The sequence below is a fragment of the Lithobates pipiens genome, unplaced genomic scaffold (assembly GCF_037356315.1).
Source record: "Lithobates pipiens isolate NorthernLeopardFrog02 unplaced genomic scaffold, aLitPip1_a1.2 Scaffold_13, whole genome shotgun sequence".
In the NCBI taxonomy this organism is placed as follows: Eukaryota; Metazoa; Chordata; class Amphibia; order Anura; family Ranidae; genus Lithobates; species Lithobates pipiens.
In genome coordinates, this window is record NW_027507718.1 from 269,364,505 (window position 1) to 269,379,060 (window position 14,556).

A 14,556-nucleotide genomic window follows, 5' to 3' on the forward strand; every position below is an offset into this window, starting at 1 on the left:
AAGTGTCCCGGGTTTCAAATTCAGAGTGTACCAATAAAGTTCTAAAAAAAAAAAATGTCTGTATCTTTAATATTTCAAACAGTCTTCCATTGCAAAGTGCACCTCTTGTGGCCTCCACATGTCCACATTAGCACCTCACCAATGAGAGTTGTTATTATCAGCCTTATACACTCCCTCAATCCAATCTCCTCCAGGCTTCGGCAGACTTCATCCATTTATCACCTGTATATCCTGAATTCTCATTCAAGCAAAGAACCCAACAAGAAAGGAAAGAGAAATTTCCATTGAGTTCAAAACCTTATTTTATTAAAAGACAATATAAGTACCTTATTTATCAGCATATAACACGCACCTTTTCCCCCTAAAAATAGGGGGAAAATCGTGGGTGCATTTTATACGCCGACAGCGTATCTCGGAGGGGAAGGAGGGGGACGAGTGCCGCCAGAAATCACCAAGCCGTCATCTCAACTCGGCTCTGTGCTCGGCTCCGCACTCAGCTTGGCGTTCGGCTTGGCTCAGCATTAGACTCAGCTTGGCGCTTGGCTCTGCATTTGGCTTGGCGCTCGGCTTGGCTCGGTTGCTCAGGAAATCTCAACTATGACTTAACATTCTCAAGTTGTTGTACATCTGGAAGAAACCTCACAAATCACACACGAGTCCAGAAAATTATTTGAAACTCAAGACAGTAGAGGAACTTCCTGCACAGTGTCACATGTATAGACAGATTAAATTATGGTTTCAGGGCAGTAATCATCTGTATTTGACAGAAGTGGGAGAGATTCCAGTGCACTACAGAGGTGATAGAATAAGCATGGCATCACTGGCTAGTTTGGGATCACTGGCACATCTCCTGCTAACTCACTAATTCTTGCTGGATTGCGGAACGGTGGAGTGAATGAGAGGCAAGTCACACCTAAATGCCTGCAACACATTGGGGTCATTTAAGAGCACATGGGAGAAGTAAATGGAAAGCTGCAGATGGGCCCCCAAATTCAATTACCAGGTCCTTCAGGTCTGGTATGGATATTAGGGGGAACCCCGCATCAAATAAAAAAAAAATGACGTGGGGTTCCCCCCAAATATCCATACCAGACCCTTCAGGTCTGGTATGGATTTTAAGGGGAACTCAATGCCAAATAAAAAAAAATGGCGCGTAGTTCCCCCCAAAAATCCATACCAGACCCTTTATCCGAGCACGACACCTGGCAGGCCACAGGAAAAGAGAGCGGGCGCCCCCTCCTGAACCATACCAGGCCACATGCCCTCAACATTGGGAGGATGCTTTGGGGTCACTGCTCCCGAAAAAACGGCCATTTTTAAAACTTTTTTTTTGCATTGATACATGTCCCCTGGGGCAGGACCCAGGTCCTCAAACACTTTTTAGGGCAATAACTTGCATATTAGCCTTTAAAATTAGCACTTTTGATTTTGAACGTTCGAGTCCCATAGACTTTAATAGGGTTCTAAAGTTCACACGAAGTTTAGGTCGGTTTGCAGGTTCTGGTGTGAACGGAACCGGGGGGTGTTCAGCTCATCCTTAAGGCTACTTTCACACTGAGACGCTGGGCGCGCTGGCGGTATTTAGTGGCGCTTTACCGTTGTTTTAGCGACTCCAAAGATGAGGCTTTCAGGACATTTTTCAGCATCCTGCAAGCGCACCGCTCCCGTGTGGAAGCCCGAGCAGAGGCTGTTTGAGGACGCTTTGCAGGCGCTATTTTTAGCACTCTAGCGTCTGCAAAGCGCCTCGGTGTGAAAGGGGCCTTAATGCTCACTGACCTTATTTTGTTTAAAAACACATATGTAAATATATGTAAATATATAATTTGCACAGAGATATTTTTTATTTACAGTATTTGATTTATTGATTTTTTCACATATTGATTGATGAAATAGGGATTGTTTCATTTTTATATGGTACACCAAGCAGCACTGTCTAAGCCCTTGTACACACGGTCGGAGATTCCGACGGAATGTTTCCTATCGGACCGTCTTGTTGGATATTCCGACTGTGTGTGGTCTGCATTGGACTGTTACCGTCGGAATATCCGACCGGACCAACTTTTCCAACTTTTCAAAATGCTCCTATCGGACATACTCCGATCATGTGTAGCCTAATCTGACGGACAAAGTGCCACGCATGCTCAGATCAAATTCCTAGACCAAAGCTATTGACTACTAGCCTGAACATAGTCCCGTCCTTCACGTCATCACGTTATGTACAATCGGATTTTCCGACAACTTAGTCCGACCGTGTGTAGGCAACATCACTTCTGGACCTCTTCCTGAATTAATCTGTCAAAATTACTCAGACGGATTTGGTTGTCGGAATCTCCAACCATGTGTACAAGGGCTTAGACTGAAAACAAACCATTTAAAGTGGTTGTAAACCCATACAAACCACTTTGACCTACACTTAAGCCTACATTAAGGCTTACCTGTAGGTCCAAGAAATATTTCCTACACCTGCACGGTTTAGGAGATATTTGCCAAAAGACAGGCACCGCTGTCTATGGCGCATGCGCCGTAGACAGCGGCGCGCAGGCGCACTGAGCACGCCGCTGCTAACGGCGATATGCCGAATGACAGCGCCGGAGCAGCGAGACCCACCAAGAAGATGGATGCTCCTTACACAAGGGGACAGTGGTGACATCGCTGGCTCCTGTGTCAGGTAAGTGACACATAATGGACTACTATGTGATGCATAGTAGTCCATTATGCTTTACCTTTGCAGGGAATCAAAGAGGAAGTAAACCCATCAGGGTTTACTTCCTCTTTAACACTGTCAGGGTGTTTACAGTGATCAGCCTTTATTTATTCATGGAAAATCTTTATCCCAAAAGGAAAATGAACTGCTTGCTATAGCTGTTTATAAAGTGCTAGCTGAAGTTTGGCTTCTATTTGTTAGTGTATTTTAATCTGCTAGCACATCTTACACTCCCCTCCCTCCAGACCAAGAACGCTGCTGTCCAAATGTGTCCTCTGTGCTCATTCATCCAGAGTGCAGGTGTGTTACTGGCCAGATTACCAGTTAAAAACAGAGGGAAAGTCTTAAAAATAAAACCCAATGCAGCCACCACATCTAATGATTAGTAAATTGCAATATATTACATTTTTGGTGTTGTGTTTCATAACATTTTAATCCAGCCGCAGGGCTACAGTGTTTATAAAACCTCAATTTCATAAGACATTTTTTAAATGTGCTAAATTGTCCATTTCAAAATTCTGAGCATCAAATATATAACATGCTAACATCTCAAACTAATTGACCCCTCCCTCCAAAAATATATATATATATATATTACCTTTATCCGGACTTCATGAGCCTTTGGTGGGGCAACTTCAATTTCTTCAATGCTAAGAGGTTTGTTTGGCTCCAACAATACAGCAGCCTTGCATTTGATAACCTGGAAAATTGTAATATAACCATAAATAAATGCAGTTAACAGCAGAAGGCATAGGTAAATAGATTTTGATATATGTCAAACTTTTTGAATGTCAAGGACAGATTGTAAACATTATAGGGCTGATTTACTAAAAAAAAATAGGCTCAACTCTTAGTAAATGTGCTAAAGCTCTGCTGATTTCCATCATCTAATAACGCACAAGAAATTTTTTTTTTTTTTTTTTTACCTTGCACCTGATTGGGTATTCTTTACAAAATGAAGCTTCACCACATTCACATTTACTAATAAAAAAAGAGAGCAATTACACTTGTAAAGTGCACATAAAAAGTAATCCGAAAGAAACTACAAGAAAAACAGAAATGGAAGGCGCGCACACCTAGTACGCCAGCAGTCTCTGGCCCTCTACTGTAATCCGCCAGCAGTCTCTGACCCTCTACTGTAGTCCACTAGCAGTCTCTGACCCTCTACTGTAGTACGCCAGCAGTCTCTGACCCTCTGCTGTAGTACGCCAGCAGTCTCTGGCCCTCTACTGTAGTCCGCCAGCAGTCTCTGACCCTCTACTGTAGTACGCCAGCAGTCTCTGACCCTCTACTGTAGTACGCCAGTAGTCTCTAGCCCTCTACGGTAGTCCGCCAGCAGTCTCTGACCCTCTACTGTAGTACACCAGCAGTCTCCGGCCCTCTACTGTAGTACGCCAGCAGTCTCTGACCCTCTGCTGTAGTACGCCAGCAGTCTCTGGCCCTCTACTGTAGTCCGCCAGCAGTCTCTGACCCTCTACTGTAGTACGCCAGCAGTCTCTGACCCTCTACTGTAGTACGCCAGCAGTCTCTGACCCTCTACTGTAGTACGCCAGTAGTCTCTGGCCCTCTACGGTAGTCCGCCAGCAGTCTCTGACCCTCTACTGTAGTACGCCAGCAGTCTCTGACCCTCTACTGTAGTACGCCAGCAGTCTCTGACCCTCTACTGTAGTACGCCAGTAGTCTCTGACCCTCTACTGTAGTACACCAGCAGTCTCTGACCCTCTACTGTAGTACGCCAGCAGTTTCTGACCCTCTACTGTAGTACGCCAGCAGTCTCTGACCCTCTACTGTAGTACACCAGCAGTCTCTGACCCTCTGCTGTAGTCCGCCAGCAGTCTCTGACCCTCTACTGTAGTACGCCAGCAGTCTCTGACCCTCTACTTTAGTACGCCAGTAGTCTCTGGCCCTCTACGGTAGTCCGCCAGCAGTCTCTGACCCTCTACTGTAGTACACCAGCAATCTCTGACCCTCTACTTTAGTACGCCAGCAGTCTCTGACCCTCTACTGTAGTACGCCAGTAGTCTCTGACCCTCTACTGTAGTACACCAGCAGTCTCTGACTGCCTACTGTAGTACGCCAGCAGTCTCTGACCCTCTACTGTAGTATGCCAGCAGTCTCTGACCCTCTACTGTAGTACGCCAGCAGTCTCTGACCCTCTGTTGTAGTATGCTGGTATTACATGAACCAACAGCCTACTGCACTTTTCATCTGCACTTTATATGCTGTATTGAGGTAATTGTTGCTAATTAAAAAAAAAAAAAAACACTTTGCATTTTTGATGGGCTTCACCATAGTTCTTTTTAGGACTATTTCAATTCACCATATGAGGCTTGTGATCCATTAACGGCCGCTCTCCCTCCTTGGATACCTAGCAGCTTTGCTTGTTTGACCAATGTAATTTATGGTCCTGCAAATCTGGTAAAAGGCTTGTCTGTGAGGGTGCTGCTAGAGACGGATCCTCCTATCTGTTTACATATGCACTGGACTTTCTGGATGGATTTATTTACTTCACCTATGGTCTTTTCACTTATTATGGACTGATTTATTTTGCTAATGATTATTGTCATTACTGTGCGGCATATTTTTTGCACTAGTCACGTTTGCACTTATCATACACTAATGCCGCATACACACATAGCTGACTATCCGGCGGACTTTCCGCCGGACTGTCCGCTGGACTTTCCGAACGAGCTACCCGCCCACACACGGTACTTTTGCGGCGGACTAACAAGGCGTACTAGGTCCACCGGACTATCCGCCGTACTTTTGAAATGAACGGACTCGCCCACACACGCAGAGAAAAGTCTGCTCATTTTGAGCGCGTCTCCAGGTAACCAGGGCCAGCGAAGGAGGTGTCGCTGGCCCCATCACCTGGTCGTGCCCCCCCACCCCAAAGCACATTGTCCCCATGTTAATGAGGACAAGGGCCTCTTCCCGACAACCCTGGCCGTTGGTTGTCGGGGTCTGCGGGCGGGGGGCTTATCGGAATCCGTGAGCCCCCTTTAATAAGGGGGCCCCCGGATCCCGGCCCCCCACCCTATGTGAATGAGTATGGGGTACAATGTACCCCTACCCATTCACCTGTATAAAAAAGTAAACAAAAAAAACACAACACACAAGGGTTAAAATAGTTTATTGCACAGCTCCGGGGGTCTTCTTCCGTCTTCGGGGGTCTTCTCGCTGGACTCCTCCGCTATCTTCTGCTCTTTTGCTAGCTCTTTCACTAGCCGAGGAGCCCGGCTTTCTTCTTCGCCGCCGCCACCCTCTTCTTCCGAATTCGGGGGTCTTGTCTCCCTCTTCGCTTCTTCTTGCCGGGCCACCGCTTGTAAAAGAGCTAGAAGAAGGTGGCCACTGTGGCCGTCTTCTGTTCTTCTCTTCTTCTGTTCTTCTCTTCTGGAGATGTTGTCTTGTCGCTGTCTCCGGTCACAATGGCAGGGACGCGGCGTGCGGCGACTTATATAGGGACATCACCGGATGATGTCCCCGCTCATTATGATGTCACAGTCCCAGAGGATGCTTGAGAGACGAGGAAGTCCTCCTCTTCCTACCTCTGTTCTGCCTCAAGTGCCCTGTCCATTATTCCACGCAGCGTATGCTCCAACAGGTGGACAAAAGGTACATTGTCACTGATGCATGCACTGTCACTTCTCACCATCCTCGTGGCCTCCTCAAATGGTGAGAGGACAGTGCATGCATCCCTGATCATGCCCCACTGGCGTGGTGAAAAAAACAAGCTCCCCTGACCCTGTACTGGTGCTGTAGTCACACAGGTACTCATTGATGGCCCTCTGCTGTATGTGCAGCCTCTGCAGCATGACCAATGTAGAGTTCCACCTGGTGGGCATGTCACAGATAAGGCGGTTCTTGGGCAGGTTCAATTCCTTTTGGAGCTCAGCCAGCCGAGCACTGGCATTATATGACCCGCGGAAATGAACATAGACTTTCCTGGCCTGCCTCAGGACATCCTGTAAGCCCAGGTACCTGCCCAAGAACTGTTGCACCACCAAGTTAAGGACGTGAGCCACACAGGGCACATGGGTCAGTTGTCCCTGTCGGAGGACGGAGAAGAGGTTGGTGCCATTGTCGCAAACCCCCATTCCTGGTTTAGCAGGCATGGCGTCAACCACCTCTTGGCCTGCCCTTGCGTAGCTGACAAAATATCTGCCCCAGTGTGGCTCCTGTCCCCCAAACACACCAGCACAAGCACGGCATGGCATCTTTTTGACTGCGTACTTGCGTAGCCCCTTGAACGCCTACGGAGCACCGCTGGTTCCCGAGAACAAAGCGCAGGAAGAGGCCATGGAGGAAGAAGAAGAGAAAAAGTGGAGTTTGGGAACTTGCCACTGAGGAACCGCACCTTGCACAAACTCACGGAAAGGGGCAGAGTCTACCAACTGAAAAGGCAGCAGTTGAAGTGCTAGCAATTTAGCCAAGCTAGCATTCAACCGCTGGGAATGTGGATGGCTGGGAGTGAACTTCTTTCAATGGTCCAGCAGCTGGGGCAGGGGAATTTGCCTGGTACAATCAGATGTCAATGTACTGCTAGCAGAGTGCCCGCAAGTACTTGGCTGTGAAACACCTAATTCTACACCTTCATTCCTCTCAGTGCAGGTTTCAGAGAGGACTGAAGGTATAGTGGGGTTGGAGATCCCAGCTAATAAGGAGCAAGGAGAGGTCCGCTTTGCTCTTTGGTGTGGGTCTTTAAGGTACGATTGCCAACGAGCTGCATGGCAGGTCAACATATGTCTGGTCAAGCATGTGGTGCCTGCTGATGTTTTGGCAACCTAAGATACGCTTGAGACATATGTTGCAAATAGCAGCGGTGGGATCTGATGCACTGGTCTCAAAAAAGGTCCACACCAAAGAACTTTTTGATTAATGCGCAGAGGCAACGCCCTGCACAGGCGGAGCTCTGCGGTGTGACTCATTCGGTGTGCTGCCCTTAAGCTGGCCCCCGGAGGGCATCCTGCCTTGTTAGAGATGTGCCTCCCTCTTCTCCCCTCTCCTATCAGGCACCCACGTGGAGCCAGTGACCTCGCCATCCCCTCCCTCTTCATCACTGGAGCAAACCTGGCAGTATGCTGCAGCTGGTGGAACATGACTGCCAGACTGCTGTCCTTCTTGAGAATCCCCTCTCTCTGGGCTCCCGCTTCTACCTTCCTCTAGCTGTTATCGTCATCAGAGCCTTAATAACGCTGGGCATCCTCCTGGAGCATGTACCCAACACTGTGCTCAAACAGTTCAGGGGACTCCTCAGGAGGACATGGTGAGTCTAGGGAAGGAGTGACTGATGACATTGAGACGAGGGAAGAGGATGTGTTGGCAGCTGCTTTGCCAGTACCCTGAGCCTGGGTGAGAGAGGATGAGGAGGGCTTGGTCATCCACTCTACCAAGTCTTCGGCATGTTGGGGCTCAACGCGTCCAGCTGGCGAAAATAAGGACAAGCGTGTCCGATGGCCATGTGCTGATGACAATGCACCGCGTCCACAACCAGCACTGTTGCCTCTAAAAATAGAGCCTGCTTGCCTTCTTTTATTGACTCGTGACTGTCTGCCTCTCCTTGTTGGCCAGACATACTAATGGCCAGCAGGGAGTTGAGAACACCAGCAATTGGGGGTAGCTTCAGGTGTATACTGTGCAGGTGGCACAATACACCGGCTGTAACTGCTCCAGATGCCTGTGGTATAGAAACGGAACAACACCAGCAATTGGGGGTAGCTTCAGGTGTATAATGTGCAGGTAGCACAATACACCGACTGTAACTGTTCCAGATGCCTGTGGTATAAAAACAGAATAACACCAGCAATTGGGGGTAGCTTCAGGTGTATACTGTGCAGGTGGCACAATAGACCGACTGTAACTGCTCCAGATGCCTGTGGTATAGAAACAGAATAACACCAGCAATTGGGGATAGCTTCAGGTGTATAATGTGCAGGTGGCACAATACACCGACTGTAACGGCTCCAGATGCCTGTGGTATAGAAACGGAACAACACCAGCAATTGGGGGTAGCTTCAGGTTTGTACTGTGCAGGTGGCACAATACACCGACTGTAACTGCTGCAGATGCCTGTGGTATAGAAACAGAACAACACCAGCAATTGGGGGTAGCTTCGGGTGTGTACTGTGCAGGAGGCACAATACACCAACTCTAACTGCTGCAGCTGCCTGGGGTATAGTAACAGAAAAACACTAGCAATTGGGGGTAGCTTCAGGTGTATACTGTGCAGGAGGCAAAATACACCAACTCTAACTGCGCTAAGTTCAATCACAAGAAAAGAAGACATTGTCCCTGCCTATCCTATCTCTCTGAACCCTACAACACACTACACAAGGCCGCCGTGCAGGCGGTCTTATATAGTGTGGGGCGTGTACTAAACCCCCTGAGCTATAATTGGCCTCAGGCAGGATTATGGCTCTCCTCGCTGCCGGCGCTGTGATTGGCCAAGCCTGCGGGTCACAGTGCATGCTTGGCCAATCATCAGCCAGCAATGCACTACGATGGCGCAGTGCATTGTGGGCCGTGAGCGCCACACGAATATGGCGCGAATGGCCCACAAGGTTCTGGCTTCGCCGAATGGCCGAAAGAGTGAATACTAGGGCCGAAACAACTAATCGATTAACCGACAACTAATCGATTATGAAATTAATCGATTACTATTTTCATAATCGATTAATCGGCCACTAACATAATGGGGTTAAAAAAAACTAAAATTATTCCTTTATAGTACAAAAAGAGCAAAGAGCAAAGGCCTGGGTCACACCTCTGTGTTTTTTGGTGCTGTTTGCAGAAACACACTACAGTTCATTTACATGGTTTCCTATGGGACACGTTCACATCCATGATTTTTTCAGCTGCTGCATATTTGGAAAAGACAAGGACTTTTTTTGAACGCAAAATGGGGCTATTTTTGTTTTTTTGGTTCAATATACTTCAATGGAGAAGCTGCATAAAAGCATGTAATAACACAATTTGTGTCTTTTAATCTGCCCAAAAAAAATATGTAAAAATGCTAATCGCTGCCAAATTCCCTTTTGTTTTTTTTAAAGGTTATTAACCGATTAATCGATTAATCAAAACAATAATCGGCCAACTAATCGATTATGAAAATAATCGTTAGTTGCAGCCCTAGTGAATACAAAGCACTTTATTACTGCTTCAGATTAACTTGACTTTTGTACGTTTAACTTGTAAGGGGGTTTTGGGTTATAGTAAAACTCATATACAGTATCACACTATGTGGACTATTCGTTTATTTCACATGATTATTAATGATGAGCTGGGTGTTTGAGTCGAAAGCACATTTATAAAAAAAATCAACTCTGCTCGCTATTCTTTAAAAATAACTTTGTCTTCCCATTCTGCCATGAATAAATTTGCAATACTGGGCACGAATTTCACGCCCATGGCAACACCCCTTACCAGAAGTAGTTGTGGGATAAAAGTCGAGAGCGTGTCTGAGAAATATTTTTTGACTATGAGGAAGGTCTTCTCTTTGGCTGAGGGTCCAATTCAATGCAAGAAGGGCATCATCATGTTGTATTATAGAATACAAAGATGCTACATCAGCTGTTACTAAAAGAACATGTTGTTTTCCTACCAAATCCACATTCTAAACAAAAAACAATAAACAATTCAAAACGTTTTTTGTGTCTCTCAAATAGGAACGGTCTTGACCAAACTTTCTTTGCAAAAAATTATATTGTCCCATTCTTGAAGAGACTGAGTCTATGCTATTAACATTAGGTCTTGCAAGGGGGGTGGTTGGATCCTTGTGGACCTTAGGTGGGGTGTATAACATTGGAATCTGACTGCTAAAGGGCACCAGAAACCTATTTTCTTTAGCAGCTAATACCCCAGAGTGGAAACCTATGTCAACTAAGGCTTCTGATTAATCTCTATAGGGTTGGGTCCCTATCTAGTAATCTACACGTAACATCATCGGACAACATTTCCAGAATCTGCCCATGATAAAACTCTTTCGATAGTACCACCACACCACCTCCTTTATCTGCAGGTCTTATAATAATGTCCTTTCGTTTTTCCAACATATCTATGCCTGAGGTGGTCTAAATTTTGTAAGACAAAACCTTTAAATACCTCCACTTGATTGGCATTATTCAGAAGGTTGAACAACGATTTTTTTTTAGACCACTATCCACTGCCTTCATAGGATTCTCAATATTATTCACAGTATGAGAATTACATCCTAAGAAATATTTGTTTATATTCAACTTATATACTTGTGTATATCAATAAAAACATTAAATCGGTTGAGCGGTCTTTTCATGCTGCATTTCAAGCCCAAATTCAGAATGTTAATTTCTTTATGCATTCATTTTGTCTGACTTAAATTAAAAATACCTCCTTCAAAATATCTTTTGTACCAATTTGATTATTTGGGTTCTTTATTTGTTATAATATAAGTGCACTTTACTAATTTAGGGCTGGAAGACTGCCATATGCTTTGCATTTATTTTATACCTTTTTGTCTATTATATGAGTAAGGATTTTAATTATGAGTATGATTTTATAGGAAAAAAGGTATTCCTGCACCAACTCAAATGGTTACAGAACACATACTGCTGCACACACTGAGGGAAATGTCTGAACCCAAAAGAAATAAAGATAAAGAGGTGGTGGTGTTTATAGAGGATAAAGTGCTTGACCTCCTAGTGCAGTGATGGCGAACCCATGGCACGCGTGCCGCTGCCGGCACGCTGAGCCCTCTCTGTGAGCACGCCATGAAAGGAGAGCCATTAAATGAGAAAAGCACACAGTGAAAGCATAAACGTCCGCACCGCAAACTACATCTCCCACAGTTCTGTAGGCAAGTGGGCGTGACAAATAGTGATGGACGAACTTCCGACGGGACGTTTCGCGAACGCGAAATGCGAACGGACCCAAACGTTCGCGAAACCGACCGTTCGCCGCGGGCCCCATTGACTTCAATGGGAGGCGAACTTTGCAAACCTTCATGTCGAATTTGCGGCCACGTGGTAATTATTAGGGGGTAAAACGTAGTCCCACCATCTGGACAATGACATAATACATGTATGAGGTGAATTTGGGATCGATAACTACAAGCATTTTTATTTTATTTGGGAAATTGTTCTAACAATTCAGGACTATGGAGCTAATGAAGGCAATGGAGGAGAGGGAAGGTCAGGGACCAGGGTAGGCAAAGAAGAGGGTGCAGGAGATGATCACCAGCAGCGTGACATACCGGAATGACACATGCACCGTGATAGAGGCATCTGACAGCAGCACCGTAATACAGAGCACTGACAGCAGCACCGTGACATACAGCGCTGACAGCAGCACCGTGACATACAGCGCTGACAGCAGCACCGTGACATACAGCGCTGACAGCAGCACCGTGACATACAGCGCTGACAGCAGCACCGTGACATACAGCGCTGACAGCAGCACCGTGACATACAGCGCTGACAGCAGCACCGTGACATACAGCGCTGACAGCAGCACCGTGACATACAGCGCTGACAGCAGCACCGTGACATACAGCGCTGACAGCAGCACCGTGACATACAGCGCTGACAGCAGCACCGTGACATACAGCGCTGACAGCAGCACCGTGACATACAGCACTGACAGCAGCACCGTAAGCAGCCCCAGGAGGAAGTCAGCACAGCACAGGGATGGTGTGATCCCCTCATAATAAGAACCCCCAGGAGGAAGTCAGCACAGCACAGGGATAGTGTGATCCCTTCATAATAAGAACCCCCAGGAGGAAGTCAGCACAGCACAGGGATATCATAAGCAGCCCCAGTAGAAATATGACACCGCTCAACCTCTTCAAAGAGGAGGGTAGGGGCATATAGTACGGTGTGCTTTTTTGGGTCAAGGAAGTGAGCCAAATGAATTAAGAAGGTCTGTGTGCTTGATTAAAAAAATAGTTTATAGACATATACATGGTCTACTGGTCACATGTGTTGAATTCCTCCGAGATCCATGCCTCATTCATTTTTAGAAATGTGAGGTAGTTAACACTGTGGTGAGCTAGGCGAGTACGCTTATCGGTCACAATCCCCCCTGCTGCGCTGAACGTCCTTTCGGACAGGACACTGGATGAGGGGCAAGCCAACAGTTCGATTGCAAATTGGGCAAGCTCTGGCCAGAGGTCAAGCCTGCCCACCCAGTAGTCTAGGGGTTCATCACTCCTCAGAGCGTCCACATCGGCCGTTAACCCAATGTAGTCGGACACCTGACGGTCTAGGCGTTCCCTGATGCTGGATCCGGATGACACCTGTCGATGGGTCGGCTGAAAGAATGACCTCATATCCGAAGTCACCAACACATCTTCAAACCGGCCTCTTCTTGCAGGCGCTGTTGGATTGGTACCCGCAAATCCTTCTCTGGGAGTGGGAATTGCTCCTCTGCCAGCGCACGCAAAAGCAGAATGCAGCATTTCTCGAAGCAAGGCCTGGAAGTGCTGCATTCTGACAGCCCTCTGCGACGGCGGTAACATTTCCGCCATTTTGTGTTTGTACCGGGGGTCTAAGTACGTTGCCACCCAGTACTGGTCCTTGACCCTCATGCTTTTTATACGGGGGTCCCTATTAAAACACTGGAGCATGAAGGCCCCCATTTGCACTAAAGTGGAAGCGGTGTGGTGGCCTGGCTCCTGCTCATCATCCAGGATAATGTCGTCCTCTTCATTCTCCTCTCCCCATCCTCGCACAACAGGGATCCCAGAAAGGTTTAAAGCATGCTCTTCTTGCTCCTGCTCATCCGCCCCGGCACCATCCTCCTCTGACTCCTCATCAGACTCCTGTTGTTGACTTGTCTCAGATAGAGTAGCCCCCCCTGGGAATTCATCCAGCATTGCGACTTCCTCATCTTCCCGCTCCTGCTCCTCCACAGCCTGATCAATGACACGACGCAATGCACGCTCCAGAAAGAAGGCATAAGGTACCATGTCACTGATGGCGCCATGGCTGCGACTGACCAGTTTGGTGATCTCCTCAAATGGCCGCAGAAGTCTGCATGTGTCGCGCATGAGCAGCCACTGGCGCGGTGAAAAAAAACCCAGCTCCCCAGAACCGTTTCTTTCGCAGAGTTCATACAGGTAGACGTTAACTGCACGTTTCTGCTGGAGCAGCCTATCAAGCATATAGAAGGTTGAGTTCCATCGCGTCGGGCAATCGCAAATAAGACGTCTGACCGGCAGATGGTGTCGCCGCTGAATGTCAGCAAGGCGAGCCATGGCCGTGTAAGATCTTCTGAAATGGGCCGAGATTTTCCTTGCCTGCCGCAAGATGTCCTGGACCCCAGGGTATTTGACAAGGAATCGCTGCACGACCAAGTTTAAGACGTGTGCCATGCACGGCACGTGCATGATTTTGCCCTGTTTCAATGCGCTAAGCAGATTGGCACCGTTGTCACACACCACTTTACCAACTGTCAAATTGAGCGGTGTTAGCCACTCATCTGCCTGTGAACGCAAAGCTGAAAGGAGTGCCGGGCCAGTGTGGCTCTTTGCTTCCAGGCACAACAGACGCAGCACGGCATGGCAACGTCTCACCTGGCATGTGGAATAGGTTCTGGGGAGCTTGGGCGGTGCAGTGGAAGAGACGCTAGCAGCGGAAAAGGAGGAGGCAGCTGAGGAGGAGAGGGAGGAGGATGGAGTAGGAGGAGGAGAAGAAGAGTCAGGCCTGCATGCAATCCGTGGCGGTAAAACCAAATCTACACGGGTGCCACGGGTTACATGCTTGACGGCCGTCAGAAGGTTCACCCAGTGGGCAGTAAAACTGATATACCTTCCCTGCCCGTGTTTGCTAGACCACGTGTCTGTGGTCAGATGTATCTTGGCACCGACACTGTGTGCCAGA

At 47.5% G+C, this 14,556-nt stretch overlaps 1 protein-coding gene across 2 annotated transcripts in view; it reads right to left on the reverse strand.

Annotated features, from left to right (window-relative positions):
• LOC143974844 (alcohol dehydrogenase 1-like) overlaps positions 1-14,556 on the reverse strand; it is a 217,699-nt gene that overhangs the window by 158,151 nt on the left and 44,992 nt on the right. For both annotated transcript variants that reach the window (XM_077476601.1, XM_077476600.1), the window contains exon 2: positions 3,303-3,404. In XM_077476601.1, coding sequence (XP_077332727.1) covers positions 3,303-3,404 — 102 coding nt within the window. The remainder of the gene's footprint in view (positions 1-3,302; positions 3,405-14,556) is intronic.